This window comes from Eschscholzia californica, unplaced genomic scaffold, assembly GCF_041429995.1.
Source record: "Eschscholzia californica isolate CP2 unplaced genomic scaffold, dmEscCali1.0.p SCAF_2, whole genome shotgun sequence".
Classification (NCBI taxonomy): Eukaryota; Viridiplantae; Streptophyta; class Magnoliopsida; order Ranunculales; family Papaveraceae; genus Eschscholzia; species Eschscholzia californica.
In genome coordinates this window covers 5,101,481-5,114,559 of record NW_028238309.1, presented here as the reverse complement: position 1 = coordinate 5,114,559, position 13,079 = coordinate 5,101,481, and the positions used below count along the sequence as shown (strand labels likewise).

The 13,079-nt window shown below is 36.3% G+C and overlaps 3 protein-coding genes and 1 non-coding gene across 7 annotated transcripts in view; 2 read left to right on the top strand and 2 right to left on the bottom strand.

Annotated features, from left to right (window-relative positions):
• Positions 1-13,079, top strand: part of LOC147555537 (monocopper oxidase-like protein SKU5) — a 42,393-nt gene that overhangs the window by 16,258 nt on the left and 13,056 nt on the right. Inside the window, exons 2-10 of the mRNA XM_086663152.1 lie at positions 2,210-2,713; positions 2,961-3,070; positions 3,157-3,427; positions 3,513-3,651; positions 4,083-4,434; positions 4,619-4,984; positions 5,076-5,154; positions 5,515-5,714; positions 5,984-6,076. Of these exons, the coding sequence (XP_086519278.1) occupies positions 2,549-2,713; positions 2,961-3,070; positions 3,157-3,427; positions 3,513-3,651; positions 4,083-4,434; positions 4,619-4,984; positions 5,076-5,154; positions 5,515-5,714; positions 5,984-6,076 (1,775 nt within the window). The 5' untranslated portion in view covers positions 2,210-2,548. The remainder of the gene's footprint in view (positions 1-2,209; positions 2,714-2,960; positions 3,071-3,156; positions 3,428-3,512; positions 3,652-4,082; positions 4,435-4,618; positions 4,985-5,075; positions 5,155-5,514; positions 5,715-5,983; positions 6,077-13,079) is intronic.
• Positions 1-13,079, top strand: part of LOC147555538 (Tetratricopeptide repeat (TPR)-like superfamily protein) — a 38,841-nt gene that overhangs the window by 13,002 nt on the left and 12,760 nt on the right. Inside the window, exon 2 of one of the 4 annotated variants that reach the window (XM_086663155.1) lies at positions 9,387-10,350. The exons of the other annotated variants lie outside the window; for them this stretch is intronic. The gene's annotated coding sequence lies outside the window, so the exon portion shown is untranslated. The remainder of the gene's footprint in view (positions 1-9,386; positions 10,351-13,079) is intronic. 4 annotated transcript variants of the gene reach the window in all.
• TRNAT-UGU (transfer RNA threonine (anticodon UGU)) lies at positions 380-451 on the bottom strand. Its single transcript has one exon. It is a non-coding gene; the product is annotated as a tRNA-Thr (tRNA).
• LOC147555539 (putative protein phosphatase 2C 33) lies at positions 7,798-11,271 on the bottom strand. Its single transcript, XM_086663153.1, has 5 exons — positions 10,377-11,271; positions 9,563-9,940; positions 9,029-9,146; positions 8,578-8,801; positions 7,798-8,462 (listed from the first exon to the last, which is right to left on the bottom strand). Exons 1-5 carry the CDS (start codon positions 10,638-10,640, stop codon positions 8,043-8,045), a joined length of 1,404 nt encoding a protein of 467 aa, XP_086519279.1. The 5' UTR covers positions 10,641-11,271; the 3' UTR covers positions 7,798-8,042.

The window sequence follows — 13,079 nt, the reverse complement described above, 5'->3', positions numbered from 1 at the left end:
CAAATTCAAAATTGCTATCTGCATCTGTAATTTTTCAGATATAATTGAAAACTAACCGATCTGGTAAGCTTATGAAAAATCATTGGTTTATAGCTTCTTTGTGTAAGAAAGAAAACTCATTGGTTATTTATTTTTCGGATTCAGATGTTTTCGGATAAAGATATAACAATATTTGAATCCTTGTCCCAAAAATATCTGGTAAAACATCTGTATTTATATTCGTATTCCCACAAATGCGAATCAATACATGCCTCTGAAATAACATTTGTGCCTTTGAACAAAACACTTGCCATTAATCAAATTGGGATCAAGCAAAGAGCACCAAAACATCACAAATATATAAAATAGGTATGTTAGGAGAAGTTGGAAAATAAAAAGTTGCCCTCACGCAGGATCGAACTGCGGACCTTCAGTTTACAAGACTGACGCTCTACCACTGAGCTATAAGGGCTGAACGGCAAGTATGTTAAAATAAAGGTATCAATACCCATCACTAGGGAAGGAGAAACGGCCTTTATCGAGATAGCAGGGACTTGAAGGGATGCTGCTTGGGGACAATACAAAAATGGAGACTGAGCAGAAAGAGCTTCCAGACCTTTTAAAGGTTTTGAATGACTCTCGAATTGCACCTTTTCGACGTAGGTGCGACGAATCTTTCGACGAATCTTTCAACTTTGGGACGACTCCCTGACCTTTGCTTGGGTTGGCCCATTCCTACTTACTGTGACTTTTTTTTTTGGAAGTCGACTCCCAAATCAAATAACCAAAGATTTTTCCTTCTCTGGAATTTGAACCTGAGACCTCCAGGGATTTCTAGAGTTTATGTCAACACCTTAGAACCACTTGGACTACTAACTGTTGACCCTACTTACTGTGACTTGACACCTTAACCTTTGAGAAAGTTCACAAGTTCTTTTAGAAGGACTCCAATTATCGTTATAGCGGTCATGGATAGAATATGGTGCACAACTTAAATTGAATGAGTACATTTCAACAAAAAAAAAAAAAAGAAAAGAATTTGAATGAGAACGTGCGTCCTCACAACATATATTATGGGCTAAGCTAAGTTGAACTTATACTAGTTAATCGACTCTAGTTCGGTTCTCAGCAGGGCCGGCCCTGACTTTTCAGTGGCCCGAAGCGAGGTCTGAAAATGTGGCCCCTTCTATCAAATTGTAAAACGTATAAATGTATTACATGAAAATCGTAAGTACCGCAAAATATTTTCATCATATTTATATAATAAAATAATTTTTTTTTGATAATTACAATCACTGAAATTTTACTCTTCTTAAATTTTCGATACAAAGTTAGTAATAATCGTCGAATAATCAAGACTGTCAACCATATCCTTCTCAATAGATAATATAGCTAACCCGTTTAACCTTTCTTGCGACATAGTAAATCGAATATAAGACTTATATCAACTTAGAAAAACTTCTTGCTGCAGACGCAACAGTAATTGATATCATTAACATAATTCTATAAGAAACCAATGTGTTCAGGTAATAACCTTTCATATCTTTCAAAAAATCTAGCATTTCAATTGGTCTTTAGATCTCATTTGGTAAAAAAAACGCTTCAACACTTTCAGTTCAGAAAATAAGTCTAGTCTGTCTATGTCATATGACTCATTATGCTTGAAAAATGTCTATGTCATATGATGAAGCTTTGTTCGCTTTGGCCCAGGACCGCCCCTCAGGTGACTTTCGTAGAAGGGTCTCGAAGGCAACTATCCTCCAATTGATTCTATTTTTGAAGTCTAAACTCTAAATGTTGCCGAGTTGTGTCGTCTAAACTTTAAAATCATCATCAGTAATAATAAGTATAATACTAAAAACATTCGATAAAACCTTCTGTAGACCTAAATAGTGTTACAAATTCACGATGTAAATGTAGTGGTGGATGTCCTAAAATTTAGCGACCAAACTTAACTTGTTATGTTATGTGTATCTAAATTTATTTGAAGAGTGGTAGGTCTTTCCTACCTTATTATTTAAATTTTTTGTATTCTTTTTTTACTATAGGTTTGTGTTTATTACTCTAGGTGTATTTTTTTTTACCCCCACTCTGTACAAAAAAAAAAATCTTCCTTTTTTCACCCACTGGGGTGAAGTTCCTAGTGGATTCACGCAGAGAGAATTGACCCATCAAAGTTAAAGAAGAAGATGGTGGTAGTATCATAGTCTTAAATAGGAAATAGTAATAGTAATAATTTCATACGATCTTATAGATGTCGAGGAAGATCTAACGGTGATTAGTTAATTGGAAAACTTCTCTCTCTCTATAGTTTCCTTACTAGTCAGTAGTACTCAGTAGTCACTCTCTGAACTGTTGGTGGTGACTGGTGGTTTCTTCTTCTTCCTCTCTCTCTCTCTCTCTCTCTCTCTCTCTACCCACACTTCTGAATTCCAGCTCTATACAAACAAACAAACAAACCTTCTCTCTCTCTCTCTCTCTCTCTCTCTCTCTCTCTCTATTTTATCTGGTACAATCAACTTTCTCTCTCTATTCTCTGGTACCAAAAAAGTAGAGAGAGTGAGATCCAATGCGTTCACAAATAAATCAAATTAAACCCTTTTCTAGTTTCATCTTCTTCATTGTAATTTGGGTTTCTTTCTTATGGGATTTCTGTTTAGCTGGAGACCCTTTTGCTTATTATGATTTTACTGTCTCCTATATCACTGCTTCTCCTCTTGGTATCAAACAACAGGTTCTCTCTCTCTCTCTCTCTATACAAATTCTGAAACTTGGATCCTCAAAAGATTTATGAAAGATCAACTTTACCCTTTTAATGGGGAAGCTTAATTTTTTTTTTCTAAATTGAACAGTTTTGGTTAATGGGGAGATGGGTAATCCTGGGTTTTACTTGTTTTCTTCTTTCATTTTATAAATGTTGGTATCTTTTTGGGTTTAATTTTGTTTACCATGTTTGCTTGTATGTGAAATTTGTTTTCTAGGTGATTGGAATCAATGGGGAATTTCCAGGTCCAATTCTAAATGTTACTACAAATTGGAATGTTGTTGTTAATGTCAAGAATCATTTAGATGAACCACTCCTTCTTACTTGGTAATGTATCATGTTCTTGCTATCTCACATTATTAGGTTTCAAACCCTAGTTCAAATCCATCTAAATTCTGTTCATTTTGATTTAGGGATGGACTTCAACATAGGAGAAACTCTTGGCAAGATGGAGTTTCGGGGACAAATTGTCCGATTCCGGCTGGTTGGAATTGGACTTATCAATTTCAGGTTAAAGATCAAATTGGGAGCTTCTCTTACTTCCCTTCCTTGAATTTTCAAAAAGCTTCGGGTGGGTATGGAGGAATCATTATAAACAACAGAGACGTGATTCCGATTCCATTTGCGTTACCAGACGGAGATATAACCATCTTTATCAGTGACTGGTATACGAAGGGTCATAAGGTTGTTGTTTCTACCTCTTTAAATGTTTGTTATTATGAACATTGATATGTTTGCTGATTTGAGATATACGAAATGTGACAAACAGCAATTGAGAGAAGACCTAGAAAATGGAATTGCCCTCGGTGAGCCTGATGGGATTCTCTTCAATGGATTCGGTCCATTCCGCTACAATAGTTCACTTGTTCCTGAAAAGATCCCCTTCGAGATGATAAATGTCGATCCAGGTACCTATTTTGTGTGGTATACAACTGATAGTTTTCTATGCGACTAAAAGTAATTGCCCCATTCGCGGTAAACATAGCAATCTGACTAAAGCAATCATCCTTTATTCTAGTCCAGATGATACATCTTTAAAACATAATTTAATGGTCTCAGTATAAGTCGTATATAACCTTGTTTCCGTTCAATGGTGTGTTCTTTCCTTTTGTGTCCCCCATGTGTCGGCCTTCTTGGTTCCAATAACAACATGAACTTTCTCGCATTTGAGGTGAACTACTATTGCGTCTTTCTTAAAGACGAGTTTTCTAACTTTACCCGAGACGATCTAAGAGTTGGTGTGTTTTTTTATCTACAAATTTGTTCATTTTGTGTACTGTTAGTAACGGATTTGTGTGTTTACCTTAATTTTCTTATAAGCTTGCTGCTTCTAAAACAGGGAGAACATATCGCCTTCGTGTGCACAATGTTGGCATCTCAACAAGCTTAAACTTTCGGATCCAAAATCATAATCTACTTCTTGTAGAGACGGAAGGTTCATATACAGTTCAACAGAACTATACAAACATGGATATCCATGTTGGTCAATCATACTCTTTCTTGGTCACAATGGATCAAAATGCTAGTACTGATTATTACATGGTTGCAAGTGCTCGATTCGCCAATTCAACTTCCACGGGTGTTGCCATTTTGCACTATTCCAATTCTCAGGGGCCCGTTTCAGGCCCTCTTCCAGACCCACCTAATGATTTGGACACATACTTTTCAATGAATCAGGCTAGATCCATCAGGTGACGTATCTAGGCTTTTTTATTCAGCACAAATCTTTTCCTATGGATTCAAAACAGGCCTTGCCGTGGCGGCACGGACCATTTCTAGTTATGCTGGGCCAACTCGGCCCCTGTGAACCCCCACACTTTTCTTGTGTGTTTGCTTGCTATCTCATAATTCTTGTTAGGATGGCCTAATTTTCAGATGGAATGTCTCAGCGGGTGCTGCTCGTCCTAATCCACAGGGATCGTTCAGATATGGAGATATTACTGTCACTGATGTATACGTTTTGTTAAACGAACCTCCCGTTCTTTTAGATGGGAAATGGCGAACTACTTTGAATGGCATTTCATATGTCGCACCTTCAACACCACTTAAACTCGCCCAACAATTTAACGTTCCTGGAGTTTTCAAGCTTGATTTTCCAAAAAGATTTATGAACAGACCTCCTAAGGTCGATACATCTGTTATAAATGCTACTTACAGGGGTTTTATGGAAATTATATTCCAAAACAATGACTCGACTGTGCAAAGTTACCATATGGACGGACACGCTTTCTTCGTAGTAGGGTAAGCCATAAGTTTCAACATTTGCCGCATCTATGCCAGACGGCTAGAATTAGATAACTAAGTTCTCTGCCTATTTCCATTTTGAATGCAGTATGGATTTCGGAATTTGGACAGAGAATAGTAGAGGTACTTACAACAAGTGGGATGGAGTTGCTCGTTGCTCTACACAGGTATACTTGTCTTAAATAAATTATAGTTAGGTTTATCACTGATACAAGTAACCAAACATTTAGCACTTATAAACTGGAAAATGAAACCACTGCTTATAAGTACTACAAAACCTAGTATAAGTTTTCGGTGTGTTCTCTTTGGTCGGTTTGTACCAAAAAGGTCACGCATATGTTGAGATGATTGAAGACCTGAATTTGACCGAAAATGTGAGGAAACCATCCTCGCGAAAGCCATATCGGCATGTCTAAGTCGGCAAAAACTGCATTAAATTTGTAGAGCTTTCTTTTTGCCCCTCTGCTTATTATCAAGATGTTTCTACTGGACCCATTCACTAAAACATATTCATCTCAATCGCATAGGTTTTTCCTGGTGCTTGGACAGCGATCTTGGTTTCTCTTGACAATGTCGGTATGTGGAACCTACGCTCAGAAAACCTCGACTCATGGTATCTAGGACAAGAACTTTACGTTAGCGTGGTTAATCCGGAGATCTCCACCAAGACAGAGCTTCCTTTGCCTGATAATACCATCTACTGTGGTTTACTCTCGTATTTACAAAAGTAAGCTTTTCTTCTACACTCAATCTACCATTTCTCTTAATCCATAGACGAAACCACTCAAATCCTCTAAGAGGAACCGTTACTAAGCTGGCCTACTAGCACTTCCTGTCAGAATAGTCGCACATAGAAAATTGGTTTTCAGTTGGAAGACCACAAACTTAATAGTTCTGATCTTTGCTCTTCTGAGAGTTAAAACATAACGTGTTCAAATCATCTTAAAGTCGACCTTTATCCCATCATACTTAACACTATACGTTCTGTATTTACAGAGACCAAGCACAAAGAGTGCATTTTTCAGCAGCCGGCGGATTATCAATTCCTCAAAGTGGAAGGAAATTTTTGTTCGGACTTTTGGTTATTTGGTTATTTGTTTTCCTCTGATTTAGAACACATTGAGCTATAGAATTTGTTGTACTACTATTATTAGATAATCAAATCTTAACAATGTAAATCAATTTATTCAAGTAAAGCAAGAAACACGTCGGTTCGGATGTCTCCTTTCTAGTCTTCCTTCTGTATTTCAATTCTAAATTTCAGTTTTCAATAGCAAGGCAAGATAGGCAGTTTGTGTTTAGAACCCTAAACCCTGAACCCCGAACTAAACTAGCCTTCATTTCTATCACGTAAAATAAAATGGTGTGATCATTACAACAAATAGCGAATACCAAATTTGCTAGATTTGACTAGAAGACTTTCTTTTGTCCATGTGGAACTATTTTCATGGTTAAGAGTCCGATCATCTTCTAATGTCCCAATCCCTGAAAATGACAGATGAATGGAACTCTGAATAGGCAAGATTGACACTAAAGACATGTAGGACCAAACCATCAATCTGTATAAAAAGTTGAAGGGGTTCATTATATCTCTTTTTTTTTCTTGATAAAATTTATAGTTTATTTATTGGGAAAGTGTTCACTTTTACCAATATCTTATTTCTTGAAAAGAATATATATATATATATATATATATATATATTACTATTATTTCAAACTTTATTCTGTCTTATAATTATGACATAGTTGAAGAATCTTACACAACTTGCATTAAATCAGAGGATTATAGTTATAGTGGAAGATGAAGCCCTTGGGCACCTGATTCTCTACCTAAATATGCTAGATATATTTTTCGCTTTAAAATTTCAGAACTTTAAAATGTGTCACTAAACAATAATGTTTACTCAGTTAAATCGGGATTCGACGCTTTCTTTATTAAAAGATTTATTTTCTTTGCCATTCCATCCAAATGGATGACTACTTTAAACTATTTTATTATTATGATGATGATGTGGTCATGGGACAAAGATACCAAACATTTTGAAAACCTTTGAGACATTTGTTGTTTTTTTTTTTGTTGAAAATTGTTTTTATATATATTTTTAAACACCACTTTGACTACTTTTAATGTGGTTTCTCTCATCATGAAATCTTATTCTAAATCCTCTTCTCTTTCTTTTTTAAGTAAAGAATTATAAAACTAATCTAGGAAAGTTGAAACCCACTTTTGAAAATTATTAGCATCACAATACTAATACCTAGTTTACTGAAACTAAAGAGTTATTCTGGTACAGACCCCAAGTTGCTTAGTGATATTTGGTGTTCACTCCCATTTTTGAAGTATGTCTGGTTTACCCCCCCAACTTTGTTTTACTTTTTCCGTTAAATTATTAAGTGGGTCTTTACCCAGCCTATGCCCTTCTTCACTATCACCCACCACTTTCACATACCACCGTAACAGTACTGGGCTAAAGAGAAAGATGAAGATTGTGGTGGTGATGGTCGGTGAATGTTGTGACTGATGGTGAACACATGTTTTGGGTTATAAGTGTAGATATAAAGAGGGTTAATTTCGTCCAGAGTCCCAAGCCTTATAGGCACTGGATTTAACAGAAAACAGGAGGGGGTAAACTAGTCATAGTTTGAAAATGGAGTCGAAAACCAAATATGACTAAATAGTTGGGTGTCTATGTAAAAAACACACAAAGAGGAAAGCAATGGATGTTGCAAGTAACATCCCCTACTTGGACTTTTAATCCAACACAATCAAGAAAGTAAGGTCCCAATGTACCTAATAAAGCTCTATCCACTTCACTAAATATTCTAGAATTTCTTACTCAAAAAGACAATTAATTACAAACACTTATTTTTCTCATGTAGCAAGGAAAACCAAAAAGATACTAATAATAATAATAAGAAAACATAGAAACAACACTTCCAATAATACTACGAAAAAAGAAAACCTAATTTCTCTGTAGAAATTCATCGGTCTTCATCGATTTTTTCGAGACAATGGGTTTCCGATCTTCTCTCGATACTTTGGGAGTTCAAGTATCTACTTACCTTGTTCTTTAAGATCCATTCTTGGTAGATTAACCATTGTGTTTAACCGCGTGACACCATCAAGGGCAGACCATTCGTCCTCTAGTACCACTACTTTTTCGCTATCATGCTTCATCGCTTCCTCCTTGTCTAGCACGGCTGGACTATCTGACAAGTACTCGCCATCATCGATTTGGTCCATCGGTTCTGGTTGTATCTTGGATCTTGACATAGAGGACGAGGTGGAAGATATTGTGGAGGCTGAGGGATTGAGAAATAGGCAGACAGCCGCACAATCGTCTACCTTGGAGGTTGGGAACTCGATCCTCCATGATCTAACTGCCGATTCAACCAAAGTTCGAGCTGCAGAAGCTCGTGTAGGAGCTGAATTTACAATATCTACAACTTCCTTGTTGGATAGTACATCCCATACCTGTCAAAGTTATCAAAAAGAGTGAGAAAAGATAGGGTTGGTTTTCACATTGATATATGAAACCACCAACTTTAGATTAACCATAATGAAAGAGAAAGTTGGATTCTTCTCTTACCCCATCTGTAGCTAATACTACAAACTCATCTTTCTCAGTGAGTCGTCGATAAGAGACATCAGGAACAGAAATGACACCGTGTTTCTTGAGGCAAAAGTCTCCAAAAGCCCGAGCCATTGCTAGTCCCGGGGCATCAGTGTTTGGTAGCCAGACTCGGGCTACATCTGGTTCACGTTGAAGGGCAAAAATCCGTCCTCCACATTGCATGATCCTCTCAGCTTCTCATATAATGAGAGAAAAAAATTAAAGAGATTTACAAGTGGGCATAATATTTCTGTTCTTTAACCGCATTTTATGCTTCGTGACAATTTTGTTTTAAAACTTCTTCGTGACACAATTGTCTATCGATATCAAAGCATAAGAAGCAAGATGAGTATCATACTACTTCACAGTTCGCGAGGGAACAACGGAACGTTAAAAGAAAGCATGTGATCATGAGAAAGAAGCATACTAGGGAGATCTGGTTTGAGGTCCTTAGTTAACTGCTCCGCGATAAGAGAATCATCTTGATCTCTTGTTGCAATTATCGCTCTTGAATCCCCAACATTTCCAATGACAAGATCCAAACCCTACAAACAAAAATATCCACACATGTTATTGTTAAGTTTGTGGTCATCCCAACTCAGAACAAATTGGACGATGAATGGAAAAGACCTAGACATTATCACCCTTCACCCATGTGGGACTATTCTCGCACACCCCCTCACCTGTGGCATTCTATTGAACCTAACACGTGTTTTTTTGTCTTTTCGGGTGGCATGGCGCACATGTGACTTTTTAAACGTATCACGTGTGGGCGTAGCTCTGACATCATGTTAGGTTTGTGGTCATCCAACTCAAAACCAATTGGCGATTAGTGGAGAAGACCTAGACATTATGTTTTCATTACTAGATCAACCTTCTCCAATGTGGGACTATTCTCACAGTTACTGATAATCAAACAAGAAAAAAAATGCAATCTATCATAATCTAGTTAGTGAATTACTTGTTTGACCATGGTGACTGCTGTTGTTCCGCTGCAGTAACAATCACCACTTGGATAAAGTTTAAGTTCCCTATCCATAACCTTAAAAGCCTTCAGAAATGACTCTTTTAGAGAAGATATTCGATGGAGCTTCATCTCCTTGTCTTCAACATCTAAGGAGTTCCATGGTTCATCGTCGATGCTCAGTGAAGCAGTTTCGTCGGAGTTCATGCTTTCCCTGGGACTGTTGTTCTCTTTTAACCCATCGTCATAACGTTCCAATTGGCTGCTGAATCTTAAGGGAAGAGAATCTCTCACTCTCTTTGCTACCATGTGACCATATGGACCATGTCCATCGAAAACCCCACAAAAGACTGTGTCTGTTCTTGAACCAAAATTCTGAGCATGCATCAAAAACCGTCGTTAATCGACAATCTTCATTGATGATAAACACATGAAAGATGATAAAACAAACTAATCGCAATAAAGATTGTGGTCTGTTCTTGAAACAAAATTCTGGGTACAGCAGAGATACTCCGTCTGGACCGTCTCCGGAGTGAATCCAGGCCGGGGTAACTCTCGCCGGCCACGTCATCTGGCCGGGATTCACCAGGGAGACGGTCGTGCAGAGCCTCATTTTTGTTCTGGGAATGCATCAAAAACCCATTATCGTCGACAATCTTCATTAATGATAAACACATGAAAGATGATAAGACAAACTAATAGCAATAAAAATCATGTCTGATCTAATTCCCACTTATCTGAATTTGTATGAACTGAAAAACTCAATAAGAAAACATGATAAATTCGTAGGGAAGAGAACAAAATTATATACCTCCCAAACAACCATGGCATCTTGATTGATTCCTTTCTTGCCTTGTTGAGTAAATAAAGAAGCATAATCAGAAGATCCACTCAAGAAAAACCTCCCTGGAATTCTATGTAAATGATCTTCCCACTTACTATTACTACTACTAGTACTACTAGCATTTCTCACCAACACCTGTTTTTTCTTGGTGTTCTTTCTTTGCTTCCTGTGCCCTAATGATGGAGAATTAGGGTTTGAATTTCTCCCATCTGATGATAGACAGGAACCCATCCTTAGGGCCCTGATTATATTCAGTATACACTCCAGACCAACCAAACTCTTAAAATCTTCAATCTCTCTCTCTCTCTCTATCTATCTATTTTCACTTTCTCTCTCTCTCTAGATTAAAGAAAAGCAAGGGGTTTGAATTCATTTGCTTTTTTAAATCCAAATTTGGATAGGATTAGTGAGGTTGAAATTTTAACCTAAAGAGATGAGATAAAGTTTCCACCTTTTCGATTCATGACTCAAAAAGAATAAAAAATATTTGTGAAAAGACAGATCCATTAAAGGGTTTTCGATTCAAAATTCTTTCTTTTCGTAACAGTGAAAATTATTCTCTCTTTCTACCCCAATTGCTCAAAAATTATAAAACTGGATTCTGGAATATCAGACCAAGAACAAGAGTTCTTCCCCAAATTGCTCAAAATTAAGACTGAAGGGAAATGTGATAAGATAAAATCAATAATGGGGATTTTGATTGATGAACAGAAGATTGGACTATAGATAAACTGAAAGAGGCGAAAATTTCTCAGATAAAAACGAACAAGTCTCTCTCTTTCTCTCTTTCTCTCTTTCTCTCACTAGTTTCTCTCACTAAAATGGGGATTCTATCTGGTATTTAAAACGACACGTATTCTTCAAGATCTAAAAGGGGAATGAAATTTTGTTTTATCCATTGTTAATTACGAGATAATCGCTTCTTAATTAGATTATGATACATGTACTCCCACTTTTACTCCTTGTTTGACGTAATATAGTCATCTGGCCGTTCATTTTTCATCATCTTATTTTTTGTGTGCTAATCTCCCGGATTTCTTCCCGGATTCAAACCCTAACGGCCTAACATATAGGGAGTCAAGTAGGAAGTAAGAGGTGGAGTTGCTTTATTATTGTTCATTTAAATCTAATCTGACATTTAATCAGCTACATTATCCAAATGTAAAATTTACGGTTAACCCCTAAATATCACTATCTTCATCAAAATGATCCTCAAAGATGACCAGCTTCCAAAATGGTCACCTGAAATACCTCCGTGTCTCAACAAAAAAAAAAAAAAAACTACCTCCTTAGTAAATTTTTCTAACGAGATTTTTATTTATTCCAAATTTACTCCCATCTTTGATCAATTTTGTACTGTGTGATGACAATGAGAGATATTATATCTTCTTCTTCATTCCCACCATTATCTTTTTCTCCATTGTGTTTCATCATGTCACTTTCATCTCTTTGTCTCTATTTTATTAATTTTTTATTTTATAAAAAAGCTCCAAGTGAACCAATTTAAACAATAAAAAAACCAATTTGATCATCAACAAAGAATTAAAAAATTATAAGCCTTATAGTATACTCTTTGCTTAGATGATCCTGACAGACTTGATTTGAGAACCCCCAGGCCAAATTTTTTTGGTTTTGGGGGTCTTCTTCCCAAATCATATTCCAAATTGTTTAGGAAAAAAAAGAGATGTAGACATTTGGTGGAGATGGAGATGAAACGACAAAAATGGAGATGAAGATGAAGAATGGTATACTTTCTCGAATGTTTCTTCTTTTTCTATTATCACCAAGTACAAAGTCTGCCCAAAATAAGAGGGTATCTCTATAAGCAGGGGCGGCCCTGACTTTTCGGTGGCCCGAAGCGAGGTCTGAAAATGTGGCCCTTTCTACAAATTGTAAAACGTCTAAATGTATTTACATGAAAACGATAAGTACCACAAAATATTTTCATCATATTTATATAACAAAATAATTTTTTTGATAATTACAATCACTGAAATTTTGTTCTTCTTAAATTTTTCGATGCGAAGTCACTAATAATCGTCGAATAATCAAGACTGTCAGCTATATCCTTCTCAATAGATATAATAGCTAACCAGTTTAACCTTTCTTCTGACATAGTAGATCGAATATAAGACTTAATCAACTTCAACTTAGAAAAACTCCTTTCTGCAGAGGCAACAATAACTGGTATCGTTTACATAATTCTATAAGAAACTCATGTGTTCGGTTAACAACCTTTCATATCTTTCAAAAAATCTAGTACTTCAGTTGGTCTTTTGATCTCATTTGGTAAAAGACGCTTCAACATTTTCAGTTCAGAAACTAAGTCTAGTCCGTCTATGTTATATGACTCATTATGCTTGAAAAATGTTTCAAAGCGAACACATTAATATCTCAAATTACCATCATCTTGGGAGTTTAACTTTTTTAACTCAAACAGAAAATAAATATTTCTTTGTATTTCTAGTTTGCTCGAATATGCTCTTAAGTGAAGAAAAAGTCTGATCTAATATGTATATGTAATAATTACTAACTCTAAATGCTTCTTCAAGTGACATTGATGGATCTTCACACGCATTCTCGTCAAACTGTGTCTTTCTTTGAATAATACGTTTTTTCCCAAAATGTTGTTTCAACTCCATTTTAATGGTCTCTTTAGCTTCAACCATG